The 12,925-nt window shown below is 48.0% G+C and overlaps 1 protein-coding gene across 1 annotated transcript in view; it reads right to left on the bottom strand.

Annotated features, from left to right (window-relative positions):
- Positions 1–6,829, bottom strand: part of VWA3A (von Willebrand factor A domain containing 3A) — a 62,175-nt gene extending 55,346 nt beyond the window's left edge. The window contains exon 1 of the mRNA XM_059692050.1: positions 6,707–6,829. Coding sequence (XP_059548033.1) covers positions 6,707–6,829 — 123 coding nt within the window. The remainder of the gene's footprint in view (positions 1–6,706) is intronic.
- Between the last annotated feature and the right edge of the window lie 6,096 nt (positions 6,830–12,925).

The following is a 12,925-nucleotide window of genomic DNA, read 5'->3' as shown; positions in this document are numbered from 1 at the left end:
GTGTGGGGTGACCAGGCCGGCGGGGGGGCCATGAGGGGAGACCAGGCCAGCAAGCGGGGGGCAGTTGGGGGCAATCAGGCTGGCAGAGGGGGACAGTTGGGGGCAATCAGGCCAGCAGGGGGGGCAGTTGGGGGCAATCAGGCCAGCAGGGGGCAGTTGGGGGAGACCAGGCTGGCAGGGGGGCAGTTGGGGGTGACCAGGCAGGCAAGCAGGTGAGCGTTTAGGAGCCAGTGGTTCAAGATTGTGAGAGGGATGTCCGACTGCTGGTTAAGGCCCGATCCTCGGGATTGGGCCTAAACCGGCAGTCGGACATCCCCCGAGGGGCCCCGGATTGGAGAGGGTGCAGGCTGGGCTGAGGGGAGCTCGGTCACCCCCACACCCCCCATGTGCACAAATTTCAAGCACAGGGCCTCTAGTATATAATAATAAACTCAAGATGAATAAAAGACTTAAATGTAAGGCATGAAACCATAAACATCATAGAGGAGAACATAGGCAGTAAAATCTTAGACATCTCTCATAACAATATGCTTACAGATACATCTCCTAGGGCTGTGGTCAGCAAACTGCGGCTCACGAGCCACATGCATCTCTTTGGCCCCTTGAGTGTGGCTCTTCCTAAGCCTTAGGAGTACCCTAATTAAGTTAATAACAATGTACCTACCTATATAGTTTAAGTTTTAAAAATTTGGCTCTCAAAAGAAATCTCAGTCGTTGTACTATTGATATTTGGCTCTGTTGACTAATGAGGTTGCTGACCACTGTCCTAGGGCAAAGGAAACTAAGGAGAAAATAAATGGGACTACATAAAAATAAAAAGCTTCTGCACAGCAAAAGAAACCACATCAAAATGAAAAGGGAACCCACTGTACGAGAGAACATATTTGCCAATGATACATCTGATAAGGTGTTAATATCCAAAATATATAAAGCACTCATACAACTCAACCAAAGGAAGACAAACAATCCAATTAAAAAGTGGACAGAAGACCTGAATAGACATTTCTCCAAAGAGGTCATACAAATGGTCAAGAGACATATGAAAATATGCTCAAAGTCACTAAGCATCAGAGAAATGCAAATTAAAACCACAATGAGATATCACCTTACACCTGTCAGAATGGCTATCATCAAAAAATCAACAAACAACAAGTGCTGGTGAGGATGTGGAGAAAAGGGAACCATAGTACACTGCTGGTGGGAATGCAGATTGGTGCAGCCACTATGGAAAATGGTATGGAGTTTCCTCAAAAATTTAAATATGGAACTTCTGTTTGACCCAGTGATCCTACTCTGGGAATGTATCCTAAAAATCCCAAAACACCAATCAGAAGGAATATATGCACCCCTATTTCAGTGTTATTTACAATAGCTAAGAATTGGAAACAGCCCAAGTGCCCATCAGTAGATGAGTGGATAAAAGCTGTGGGACATTCACACAATGGAACACTGTGCCGCTGTGAAAAAGAGGGTTCTCTTACCCTTTGGGACAGCGTGGAGGGACCTGGAGAGTATTATGCTAAGTGACATAAGCCAGTTGGAGAAAGACAAATATCACATGATCTCACTTATTTGTGGGAATCTAATGAACAAAATGAATTGACCAACAAACTAAGCATGGAGGCATGGAACAGACTAACATACCTCGATGTGGGGTTGCGGGAACAAAAACAGATAAACCAAAGAAGTTATATACTTACTGGAGGCCTGGTGCACAGATTCATGCACCGGTGGGGTCCCTCGGCCTGGTCTGTGCCCTTTTGCAATCCGGGACCCCTCAGGAGATGTCTGACTGCTGGTTTCGGCCCGATCCCCGCAGGCCAGGACGAGGGACCCCACTGGTGAACGAATCCATGCACCGGGCCTCTAGTATGCATATAAGATCTTTGGTTAATCTCTTCCTGCCCTCCTCCCTCCCCGTTTCCCTCTGAGATTCATTTGTGTGTTCCACATTTCCATGCCTGTGTATTGAGCATCTGCCCCCTAGTGGTCAGTGCGCATCATAGCTACTGGTTGAATGGTTGCTTAGGCTTTTCTGTTATAGATATGCATACCCCATGGACACAGGCAATAGGGTAGTGAAGACCTGAAGGGGGGGTGCATAGGGGCTGAGAGGAGGGGGGGAAGAGAGGAGCCTAGAATATATCTGTAATAATATCAACAATAAAAAATACATTAACACATTGTTTGCGGGTAGTTTATATCGCGTGCTAACAGGTGGTACGGGCCATTTTTGCTAATTTTTTGCACAAATGGCAACATTCAGTAAAATTACGATAACTTTAGTTTATGTATTTATATGTTACCCTCATTCTACCGCTAGTCTATAAAAAAACGTATTAATACGTGTCCCGCGCTCTACTACTACAGTCAACGTAAAACGTATAAATATGTTTCCTGCATACAATGTGTTAAAATAAAATCTCACAGCAAACAAAAGCCCTGGTCCAGATGGCTTCACAGGAGAGTTTTACTAAACATTCAAAGAAGAACTAATACCTATACGCCTCAAACTATTCCAAAAACTCCAAGGGGAAGGAACACTTCCAACTTCTTTTTATGAGCATTATTCTATATAATAAAGAGTTAATATGCTAATTAGACCGAACAGCCGAATGTCCTTCCAGATGACCTCTGGACGAAGGGCCAGCTGGGGCTGCGAGGGGCTGCGAGGGCTGGCTGGGTTGCGAGGGCCAAGCCTCTTGCATGAATTTTGTGCATTGGGCCTCTAGTCCTAATATAAAACCAGAAAAAGACACTACAAAGAAAGAGAATTACTGGCCAATATCCCTGATGAACATAGATGCTAAAATCCTCATCAACATATAAACAAATCGGATCCCCCAATATATTAAAAAGATCATACACCACGACCAAGTGGTCTTTATTCCAGGGATGTAAGGCTGGTACAATATTCTCAAGTCAATAAACGTGTTACATCACATTAGCAAATTGAAAGACAAAAACCACATGATCATATCAATGGATACAGAAAAAGCATTTGACAAAATCAAGCACCCATTTTTGATAAAAACTCCCAGCAAACCGGGAATAGAGGGATCATACCTCAACATAATGAAGGCCATATATGACAAACTTACGGCAAGCAAACATTATACTCAATGGGGAAAAACTAAAACTAAAACCACTTCCCCTAAGAACAGGAACAAGACAGGGATGCCAGTTTTTACTACTCTTATTCTACATAGTTCTAGAAGTGCTAGCCTCAGCGATCAGACAAGAAGAATAAATAAAAGGCATCCAAATTGGAAAGGAGGAAGTAAAACACTCATTATTCACAGATGACATGATATTGCACATAGAAAACCCTAAAGATTCCACTAGGAAACTACTAGATTTAATAAATTAATTTGGCAATGTAGCAGGATACAAAATTAATACCTAGAAATCAATGACATTTTTATACACCAATAATGAATTCTCAGAAACAGAAACTAAACAAACAATTCCATTTACCATTGCAAAAAAAATAAAAGTAAGATACTTAGGAACAAACTTAACCAAGGAACTAAAAGACTTGTACTTGGCAACCATAAGGTATTGAAAAAGAGATAGAGGAAGATATAAACAAGTGGAGGAATATACTATCCAAAGCAATCTACAGATTCAATGCAATCTCTATTAAAATACCAATGGCATATTTCAGAACAAACTCTCCAAAAATTTATATGGAACCAAAAAAGACCCTGAATAGCTGCAGAAATCTTGAGAAAGAAGAACAAAGTTGCAGGGATCACAATACCAGATATCAAGTTACACTACAAAGCCATCGTAATCAAAACAGCCTGGTACTGGCACAAGAACAGGCATACAGATCAAAGGAACAGAAAAGAGACCCAGAAATCGACCCAAGCCATTACGCTCAATTAATATTTGGTAAAGGAGGCAAGAGCATACAATGGAGTCAAGACAGTCTCTTCACTAAATGGTGTTGGGAAAACTGGACAGGCACATGCAAAATAATGAAACTAGACCACCAACTTACACCACACACAAGATAGACTCAAAATGAATAAAAGTCTTAAATGTAACTTGTGAAACCATAAAAATCCTAGAAGAAACCATAGCCAGCAAAATCTCAGCCATCTCTTGTAGCAATATGTTTTTGGATACATCTTTTAAGGCAAGGGAAACTAAGGAGGAAATAAACAAACGGGACTACATCAAAATAAAAAGCTTCTGTACAGCAAAAGAAACCATCAACAAAATGAAAAATAGACCTCTGTATGGGGAAACATATTTGCCAATAATTCATCTGATAAGGGGTTAATATCCAAAACATTAAGAAACTCATACAACTTAACAGAAGGAACACAAACAATCCTATTTAAAAATGGGCAAAGGAGCCCTACATGGTTTGGTTCAGTGGATAGGGCGTCGGCCTGCAGAATGAAGGGTCCCAGGTTTGATTCCGGTCATGGGTACATGCCCGGGTTGCAGGCTCGATCCCCAGTACCAGTGTGCAGGAGGCACCCGATCAATGATTCTCTCATCATTGATCTCTCTCTCTCTCTCTCTCTCTCTCTCTCTCTCTCTCTCTCTCCCAGAAATCAATTTTTAAAAATGGGCAAAGGACCTATAGACACTTATCCAAAGCGGACATACAGGTGGCCAAGAGACTTATACAAAAATGCTCAAAGTCACTGATCAGCAGAGGGATGCAAATTAAAATGACCATGAGGTATCACCTCACACTTGTTTGAATGGCTTCCATCAACAAATCAACAAATGACAAGTGCTGGAGAGGATGTGGAGGAAAGGGCACCTAGTACACCACTTGTGGGAATGCAGACTGGTGCAGCCATTATGGAAAACGGTAGTTTCCTCAAAAAATTAAAAATGGAGCTCCCATTTGACCCAGTGATCCCACTTTTAGGAATATACCCTAAGAATCCTGAAATACTGATCAGTAAGAATATATGCACCCCCATGTTCATAGCAGCACAACTTACAATAGCTAAGATCTGGAAACAGCCAAGTACCCATCAGTATATGAGTGAATAAAAGATCTGTGGTACATTTATACCATGGAATACTATGCAGATGTAAAAAAAAGGATCTCTTACCCTTTGAGACAGCATGGAGGGACCTGGAGAGCATCATGCTAAGTGAAATAAGCCAGTCAGAGAAAGACAAATATCACATGATCTCACTCATATGTGGAATCTAATGAACAAAATAGATCCAGGGACATTGAAGCATTGAACAGACTGTGGAGTCTCAGAGGGAAGGCGGGGGAGGGTGGGTGGGTGGGAAGAGATTAACCAAAGAAATTGTATGCAAATATGCATCACCCACGGACACAGCCAATGGGATTGTGAAGGCCTGGGGGGGGGGGGCAAGCTAGAAGGTGTCAATGGGGGGAAAGGAGGGACATATGTAATACTTTCAACAATAAAGATTTAATTAAAAAAAGAAAACATCAAAAGGGGCTGGGCACCTATGGGAACTGCGGGTGCAGCGGCTTTGGTGAAAGCTGGCGGAAAGGCGGAACCTGTGGTTGGGACCAAGGGGGGAAAATACCCTGGCCTCTTCCTCTCTCCTGCCTTCCAGTCTCTCACCGGTGCATGTCATTGGCCAAACCCAGGCAGAAGCCAGCAGCTGAGAGACTGAGAAATGCAACTTGAGGGGTCAGAGAGGTTAAGAGAAACTGGGGCTCAGAGAGGTTATGCAAGTTTCTCTTGTAGCACAGCCTGTAAGTAGCAGGACCGAGATGCTATCTCAGGCCTGTCTGACCCTGGACCCTGGTTCCGCCCACACAATGTGCAGTCCCTGGACTTTTTGCGTCTCCCAGGTGCAAGTGGCTGGCCCCTCGCCCCTGCAGTGTTCTAGCCGAGAGAGGGGACCTGCCTGGGGGACATCCCCCCCCAGCAGGGGTCACACAGGGCCCAGCCTCTAACTGAGCTCTGGCTGTTACGCTTTGTCACCAGAGGTAACAAAAACTGTAAGCCTTAAGAAGTGAAAATGCATGTTGTGTTTCACTCGCTGGTCTCACTAGTGACTTACCAATTCCAAAATCTCCCAGGGTCTGCACACTGGGAACAGAGATGCTGGTGAAAAATGTTGAAACTCAGTTTCTTTAATATACAATGGAACTTAAAATCTGAAAGCCAAAATTATCAAAAACAAAACATAACAAAAATAGGTAAACAATAAAAAAAGTACTTGAACGTTCACTCAAATGCATCCTGGACCTTGACTGCAGGCAGAGCGGTTGCATTTTAAAGGAGCATAACTGTAAAGGGGGAAGACGGTTCACATTGAGGCTCAGCCTAAAACCACAGTCCTGGTTATTCCAAAGGCTAGTTCTGCCGTAGCTCTCTCGCTCTGACAGCAATTCCCAACACTGCCTTTTAGGCCTAGATTTCAGAGAATTCTAAACAACCCAGGTCTCAGGAGGGGGATTTTGGAATTCAATTTCTTAGACTTCGGGCTTTGGTCACATGGAGAGCGCTCTCCACATGCGCTGGACATCCCACGACATGCCCAAGAGAACCGCACCTGCCTCCGGACAGCACAGTCTCCGTCATTTCTAAAGGCAGGGGCCAGAGTGAATGCTTAACTAATCTTTTTTGGTCCTGGGATCCGCCAAGAAGAGACAACACACTCAGCGTTGGACACATTCTGCACTCCCTCACCATGACCCGTAAGCACTGTGACTCAGTTAAAGCACAAAGGTTTTTACCAGCAAGTCCTGCGCCTGGTTAATGTGTGTAACCAGGAGCCCGTTGTCTGGATCCCGGCCCAGTCCACTGCCATCCTCCTGGCTCAGCTGCTTCTTTGGAGCTCTGTCCGTGTTCCTCTTCATGCTGCGGAACAGTGACTCGATCAGCGCCCCAGCCCTGGACATCCATTCCAGCTGGCGGTGCCTCCGGGAACAGTTCGTTTCTGTCTAGTCACTGGGGAGGGTTCCCTAGGGTCCTGACAAACACGGCCCCAGGTTCACGAGGACGTCTGTCCTGTTCTGGAAGGTAACTGAAGCCTGAGGCCTGGGACAGTGCAATGCCATTTACCTGCCTCATTCAGGGCAGGTATGCCCTTTCAACTCCCAAGAGCAAAATATTATTATTGTTTTCATTTACAAAATCAGAGAAGATGCTTCCCAGGAATTTCCCAGATATTTGTTACCTTAGCCTTTGTTATCATGACGAGTGTGTGTAGCCATTATAAAAACACCCAATGTTTTATTAGACAAACACTCATTGTTTTATTAGAAAAATACCCAATGCTTATTTTCCTAGGGAGGAAAAGTCTTTGGTAACTTAAAACTTCAGAGTTTGCTGGGTTAAATATTAAAAATTATTAAATATCTAGGTATTTTGAAATAAAAGGATACTGAAATATTAATCTGAGTTTGCCTACTTTTGGATTTTATTACAGAGAATCTAGGAGATAGATTTGAATCTATTAATGAATATGTCATGTATTTTATTTGAATTCTATCTCTTAAAAATGTGAATGCATTGCTAATCTGAGAAATGTTAAGTTCTGTCACCTAAAATTTAAGGTTTCTAAGAGTTAAAAATTCTAACCAATAGGAAAAATTGCATGGTTTTAGTGATAGAAGGCATGAGGTAAGGCAATATATAGACAACAGCCTCGGTGGCATCTATATACAGCTCAACTCTCCTTTAATTCACCCAGTAAACACTTATCAACCACCTACAAGGTGCCGGGCTTTGTGCGAGGTGCTGAGGATAGAACGGTGAGCAAGGTAACAGGGTTTTTCAGTCTTGGCCCTTTGACACTGGGGACCGGGTCATTCTTTGTTGTGAGGCTGTCCTGTTGTCAAACTGCATCTCCACTGGGGCTTGCAGGGTGCGTGGCAGCATCCCGGTCTCTGCCTGTTGCCTGCCAGCTGCACTCCCGCCCCCGATGTGTGACAGCCTGAAAGGCCTGTGGACAGGCCTGCGTTTTCCCGGGAGCACTCTCCACCCCAGTGCAGAGTCACGGAGCTAGACTTGTCCTTTGCAGAGCTTGATTCTAGAGGGGAAGACTGAGGCTAAAACCAACAATCTTACTCACAGATGGGGGAAAGGCTACGAAGGAAGCAAACAGGATGACAGGGTAGAGAATAATCAGGAAGGTGGTCAGTGAAGGTATCTCTTGAGCTTCAACCTTATTTTTTAAATACATTTTTATTGAAGTCAGAGAGGAAGGGAGAGGGAGAGAGAAATAGAAACACCAATGATGAGAGAGGATCATTGATCGGATGCCTCGTGCACACCCCTGCCAGGGATGAAGCTCACAACCAGGGCATGTGCCCTGACTGGGAATCTGACCATGATCTCCTGGTTCATCGATGGATGCTCAATCACTAAGCCATACTGGCTGAGCTTGAAGATGAAAAGGAGGTGGCCATGTTAAGAGTTTGGGGAAGGCTGCATGAGAAAGAGGGGACAGCAAGTGGCCATAGCGCTTTTGAGAAGATGGGGAAAGGAAAATACTGAGATAAGATTAATTTTTTTCTCTGAGAACCACATCTGCACTCAGAGAGCTGAGCCCCACAGCCTGCCTCTCACAGCTCATTGACTCCGTGGTAGCCATGTATCCAAGATTCTCTGGGAAGCATCAGAAGCAGGAAAAGACTGTCTTTGGAGAAAAGTGGAGTTGGTGGCCATTGCCTGCCTGGGTTTCCGGGGGCCGCTCTCTCCGGGCATCCCCCTTTGCGGTCTCCTACCAGGCTCCTCCTCCACAACCTGAGCGTTCTAAGTCCGTGTCCTCCAGGCTAGTTCGTGAACTTCCTCTTTTCTGGGCAATCACATCCTAGTCCATGGCTTCAGCTATTACCTGAACGACAGTGACTCCCAACTGGGTGTCAAAAGCCCAGACCCACTGTGGCTCCAGACCCGGCTGCTCACTGACGCTGGACATTCCCATCCAGAGTACGTCAAATTCAACATGGCCAAACCCATCGTGTTCTCTACAAAGGAGGCCGTCCATCCTCTTTTTATTATTTAGTTTAGAGAAAAGAATCACCATCCATCTACCCAGGAGTCAGAAACCTAGGACTTATTCTTGACGCCTCATTCTCCATATCCAATCCCTCACCTGATCTTGTCTGTCTCTCCACTGATCTGCCTCCAGGCCAGTCATCTCTGCCACAGACAACTTCACTAGCCCCTAACTGGCCTCCTGTATCCAACATGTTCTCCTTACTAAAGCTCAACTGATCTTTTAAAGACACAAACCCAATGCCATGCTTCTCTCTCCTGCTTAAAGCTGTTCAAAGACCTCCCTTCACTTCCCGGATGAAGAGTAAGATCCTAATAGTGGCACCTGAGGCCTCGCGTGGTGGCTGCTACTGCCCACCTCTCCAGCTTTCCCACTTCACTGCTCTCCCTTCATTCCTGGAGTGCTACTGTTCCTTTAACTACAGGGCCTTTTAAAATGTATATATTTTTATTGATTTCAGAGAGGAAGGGAGAGGGAGAGACAGACAGAAACATCAATGATGACAATCATTAATCGGCTGCCTCCTGCACACCCCATACTAGGGATCGAGCCCCAACCTGAGCATGTGCCCTTGACTGGGATTCAAAGCCGGGACCCTTCAGTCCGCAGGCCGACGCTCTAGCCCAGTGATGGCGAACCTATGACACGCGTACTCATTTTTTGGGTTGATTTTTCTTTGTTAAATGGCATTTAAATATATAAAATAAATATCAAAAATATAAGTCTTTGTTTTACTACGGTTGCAAATATCAAAAAATTTCTATATGTGACATGGCACCAGAGTTAAGTTAGGGTTTTTCAAAATGCTGACACACTGAGCTCAAAAGGTTCGCCATCACTGCTCTAGCCACTGAGCAACACCAGCCAGGGCTGACCACAGGGCCTTTTGATGTGCTGTCTCTGCTCTGGAACATCTTCTCCCGACCTGATCCTCCTTGAAATTTCAGCTCAAATATCACTTCCTTGGGAGGTCGTCTTGAGCATCTCACTTTACTGCAGGTTCCTTCGTGTTACAGAAACTCAGAGGATGGTGCTCCTGTCTTTCAGGGCACTTGTCTTCATCTAGAGCAGCGGTTCTCAACCTTCCTAATGCCGCGGCCCTTTAATACAGTTCCTCATGTTGTGGTAACCCCCAACCATAAAATTATTTTCGTTGCTAGTTCATAACTGTAATTTTGCTACTGTTATGAATCGTAATGTAAATATCTGATATGCAGGATGTATTTTCATTGTTACAAATTGAACATAATTAAAGCATAGTGATTAATCACAAAAACAATATGTAATTATATATGTTTTCTGATGGTCTTAGGCGACCCCTGCGAAAGGGTCGTTCGACCCCCCAAAGGGGTCGCAACCCACAGGTTGAGAACCACTGATCTAGAATGCTACACCAGTGAGATTCTAAAGCATTGGTGTCCTCTCTTCATTAGGTTGTAATTGACATGAAGCAGGGAGGACAGGTGATAAATATTTCGGGATGGGAGGTGAAGGGAGAGGAGGGGATTGCGAAACTGCCTTAGGTCTTGAATTTCTCATTACTGATCCCAAGCACTTGTGAGAACTGACTTCACTTCCCGCTCTCAGATTCCATGCGGTACCTGAAAGACCACGTTCTTGATAATTCCAACCTTTGTTGCTTAAGCTATCTCACTGGAGTGTCTGCTGTTTGCAACCAAAAAAATATGGGCAACTTATAGCAAGTGAGAAACTCCCAATGGAGGCGCAGCTTGAACGCGCGTGTGCCTCCGTGAAATCTTTCACCAGCCTAACGGTGGTGGTGGTGGTGGTGGTGGTGCGGCAACTCGCTTCTCTCTATCGGGCCTTAACACTTCACTCAGAGCATGCTTGTCTTTTGGGAAGCGCCAAGATAGTGTGGCGATGTCTTACAAAACACCACTGGCTTCGCGTCAGTGCGCGTTGCTGGGAGACTCTAGCGGCAGAGAAACTGCTGAAAAAGCAACGCCTCGTCCAGAGCGGACACGCTGGTCTCGCTCCATCCCAGGGACAGGTCCCCTAATGAGCTCAGGGGCCTGAGGACTGGACTGGGGTGCCCTGTGTGGGCCGGGGAGGAGGGTTGCAGAACAGTGTAGCAAGTGTGCTCAGACAGAGCCCCGACCTCCTGTTTGTTTCCTTCTCTGCAGAGTGGAAGGGGGGTGACTAACGGCCCTGCCCACTTCAACCGGGTCGCCAAGGGGACCCAGTAAGACAGAGAACGCGAAAGGGCCCTGTAAACTGCCAAGTACCAGGGAAACGTGGCAACAGGCGTCGCACACTGTAAGCACCTCCACGACACCAGCCATCCTCCCTTCCCCGCACCCTCTGGAGGCCTGGGAGCAGGGAGCTGGCTGGGGGGGGGGGGGGGGGGGGGGGGCGGGGCCGAGGCGCAGGGAACACAGCCCTTCTGCTTTGTCAAAGGAAACCTCATGAGGGAGGCCCTTTCGGAGCAGCCACCTCGGAGCAGGGCGTCCGCCTGGCTTCTTTAATCCTTAGCGGTGCCACCACCTAAGGCTATTTACTGTGTCTCCTCCCACACCCGCTGGAGGTAAGACCCACGGGGCAGGGACTTCGGTTGGCAGCGAGAAGGCTTCTGCATAAAGCAATGCCTAGGGCACAGTAGCTCCCCCAAGCACTCGCTGAATACCTGGACTCGGACAGGCCGGGTTTTGAAGGGTGGGTCGCCTTACCGCCCGCGGGCTGTCCCCTTGCTGCCCCTCTACCTCCTCTCTCCTCGCCCTCGGTCCCTGCAGCGCCGACGCATCCCCTGTTGTTTATGCCTCTCTCTGCTCAAGTTGGAACAACTTCTAGAAATGTCCTTTGCCATTTCTGTTGGACAAGAACACTCGGGAAGTCTCTCCCGAACCCCATTTGCTGCCCCCCAAGTCCCAGTGAGAAAAGTGTTCTCCAATTGCCGCCCGCGCCCCCTTTCACACCAAGTTGTCATTGTCTTCCCGACTAGCCCCTTGCCTACTGTTGCACCCCACACCTGGCACAGAGCCTGGCAGGGGGGGAGCAGGTGCCCAGGCCCCGGGCTTCCAGCATTTCCTCTCAGTCCGGAGCTCAGCGTCCCCACCCTCTCGCTTACCGGCCCTGGCAGCCCGTGGCCCTCACCTGGCTTCCTCCATTCACGTCTCCATCCCTGGGAGAGGAGCCCTGCAGTCGCAGGACGGGGCTTGGTCGGTTCCTTCTCGCTCCTAAGCCGGGAAGTCAGCCCGCCCGGCCGGGAAGTGTTAGCTGGTCTCCAAGGCAACGGCCGGCCCGCTGCGGCCGGAGGCGGGCGGGGACTGCGGCCCGTCAGCAACGCCCCCTCCCCCGGGCACTGGGTCTCGCCGCCCACAAAGGCTGCGAGCAGGAGGGGCACCTGGGCCCAGCGCCTGTTTGGTCAAAGCCCCGAGCGAGCTGCGGCGGGTGGAGCGGAGGGAGCGGAGAGAGAGCGGAGGGAGCGGGGGGAGCGGGGGGAGCGGGGGGAGCGGAGGGAGCGCGGGGAGCGCGGAGCGGCGGCCCACCCGCGGAGCCCGGCTAATGCCGCCGCAGGCCGGACCGCCGAGCCTCGGAGCAGCGTCTGCTGCCGGGGTTCCCGCACCCGGTCCCTGCGGGCCTCTGGCTGCGGGCGAAGGAAGCACACATCCCCCCGAATCTCTGACGATGGCCCCAGGGATTGTGGTGTCACCAGCCCACCCAGAGCTGTACCCGGCCGAGGGTCCCTGCTTCGCTTTTCTTCTCCCGGCCAGTTCTCCAATCGCGTGCTCACGCTCGGGCCTTGAATTCGGTCATTTGGATCACAGGCAGCTGGCGGGTCCTGTATGCAGCGATCCCTGCAGAGGCTCCCACAGGCGGGCCAGCAACAACCCCCACAGACACTGCGGGCGCCACCGGCCCCTCTGGGCAGCGTCCTGGGCCCAGGCAGCACGTGCAAACCCAGGGCTTTGGTCAACACCAGCCAGGCGGG

This window comes from Myotis daubentonii, chromosome 4, assembly GCF_963259705.1.
Source record: "Myotis daubentonii chromosome 4, mMyoDau2.1, whole genome shotgun sequence".
NCBI lineage: Eukaryota > Metazoa > Chordata > Mammalia > Chiroptera > Vespertilionidae > Myotis > Myotis daubentonii.
The sequence above is the reverse complement of the archived record's forward strand: the minus strand, read 5'-3'. Positions and strand labels throughout refer to the sequence as shown.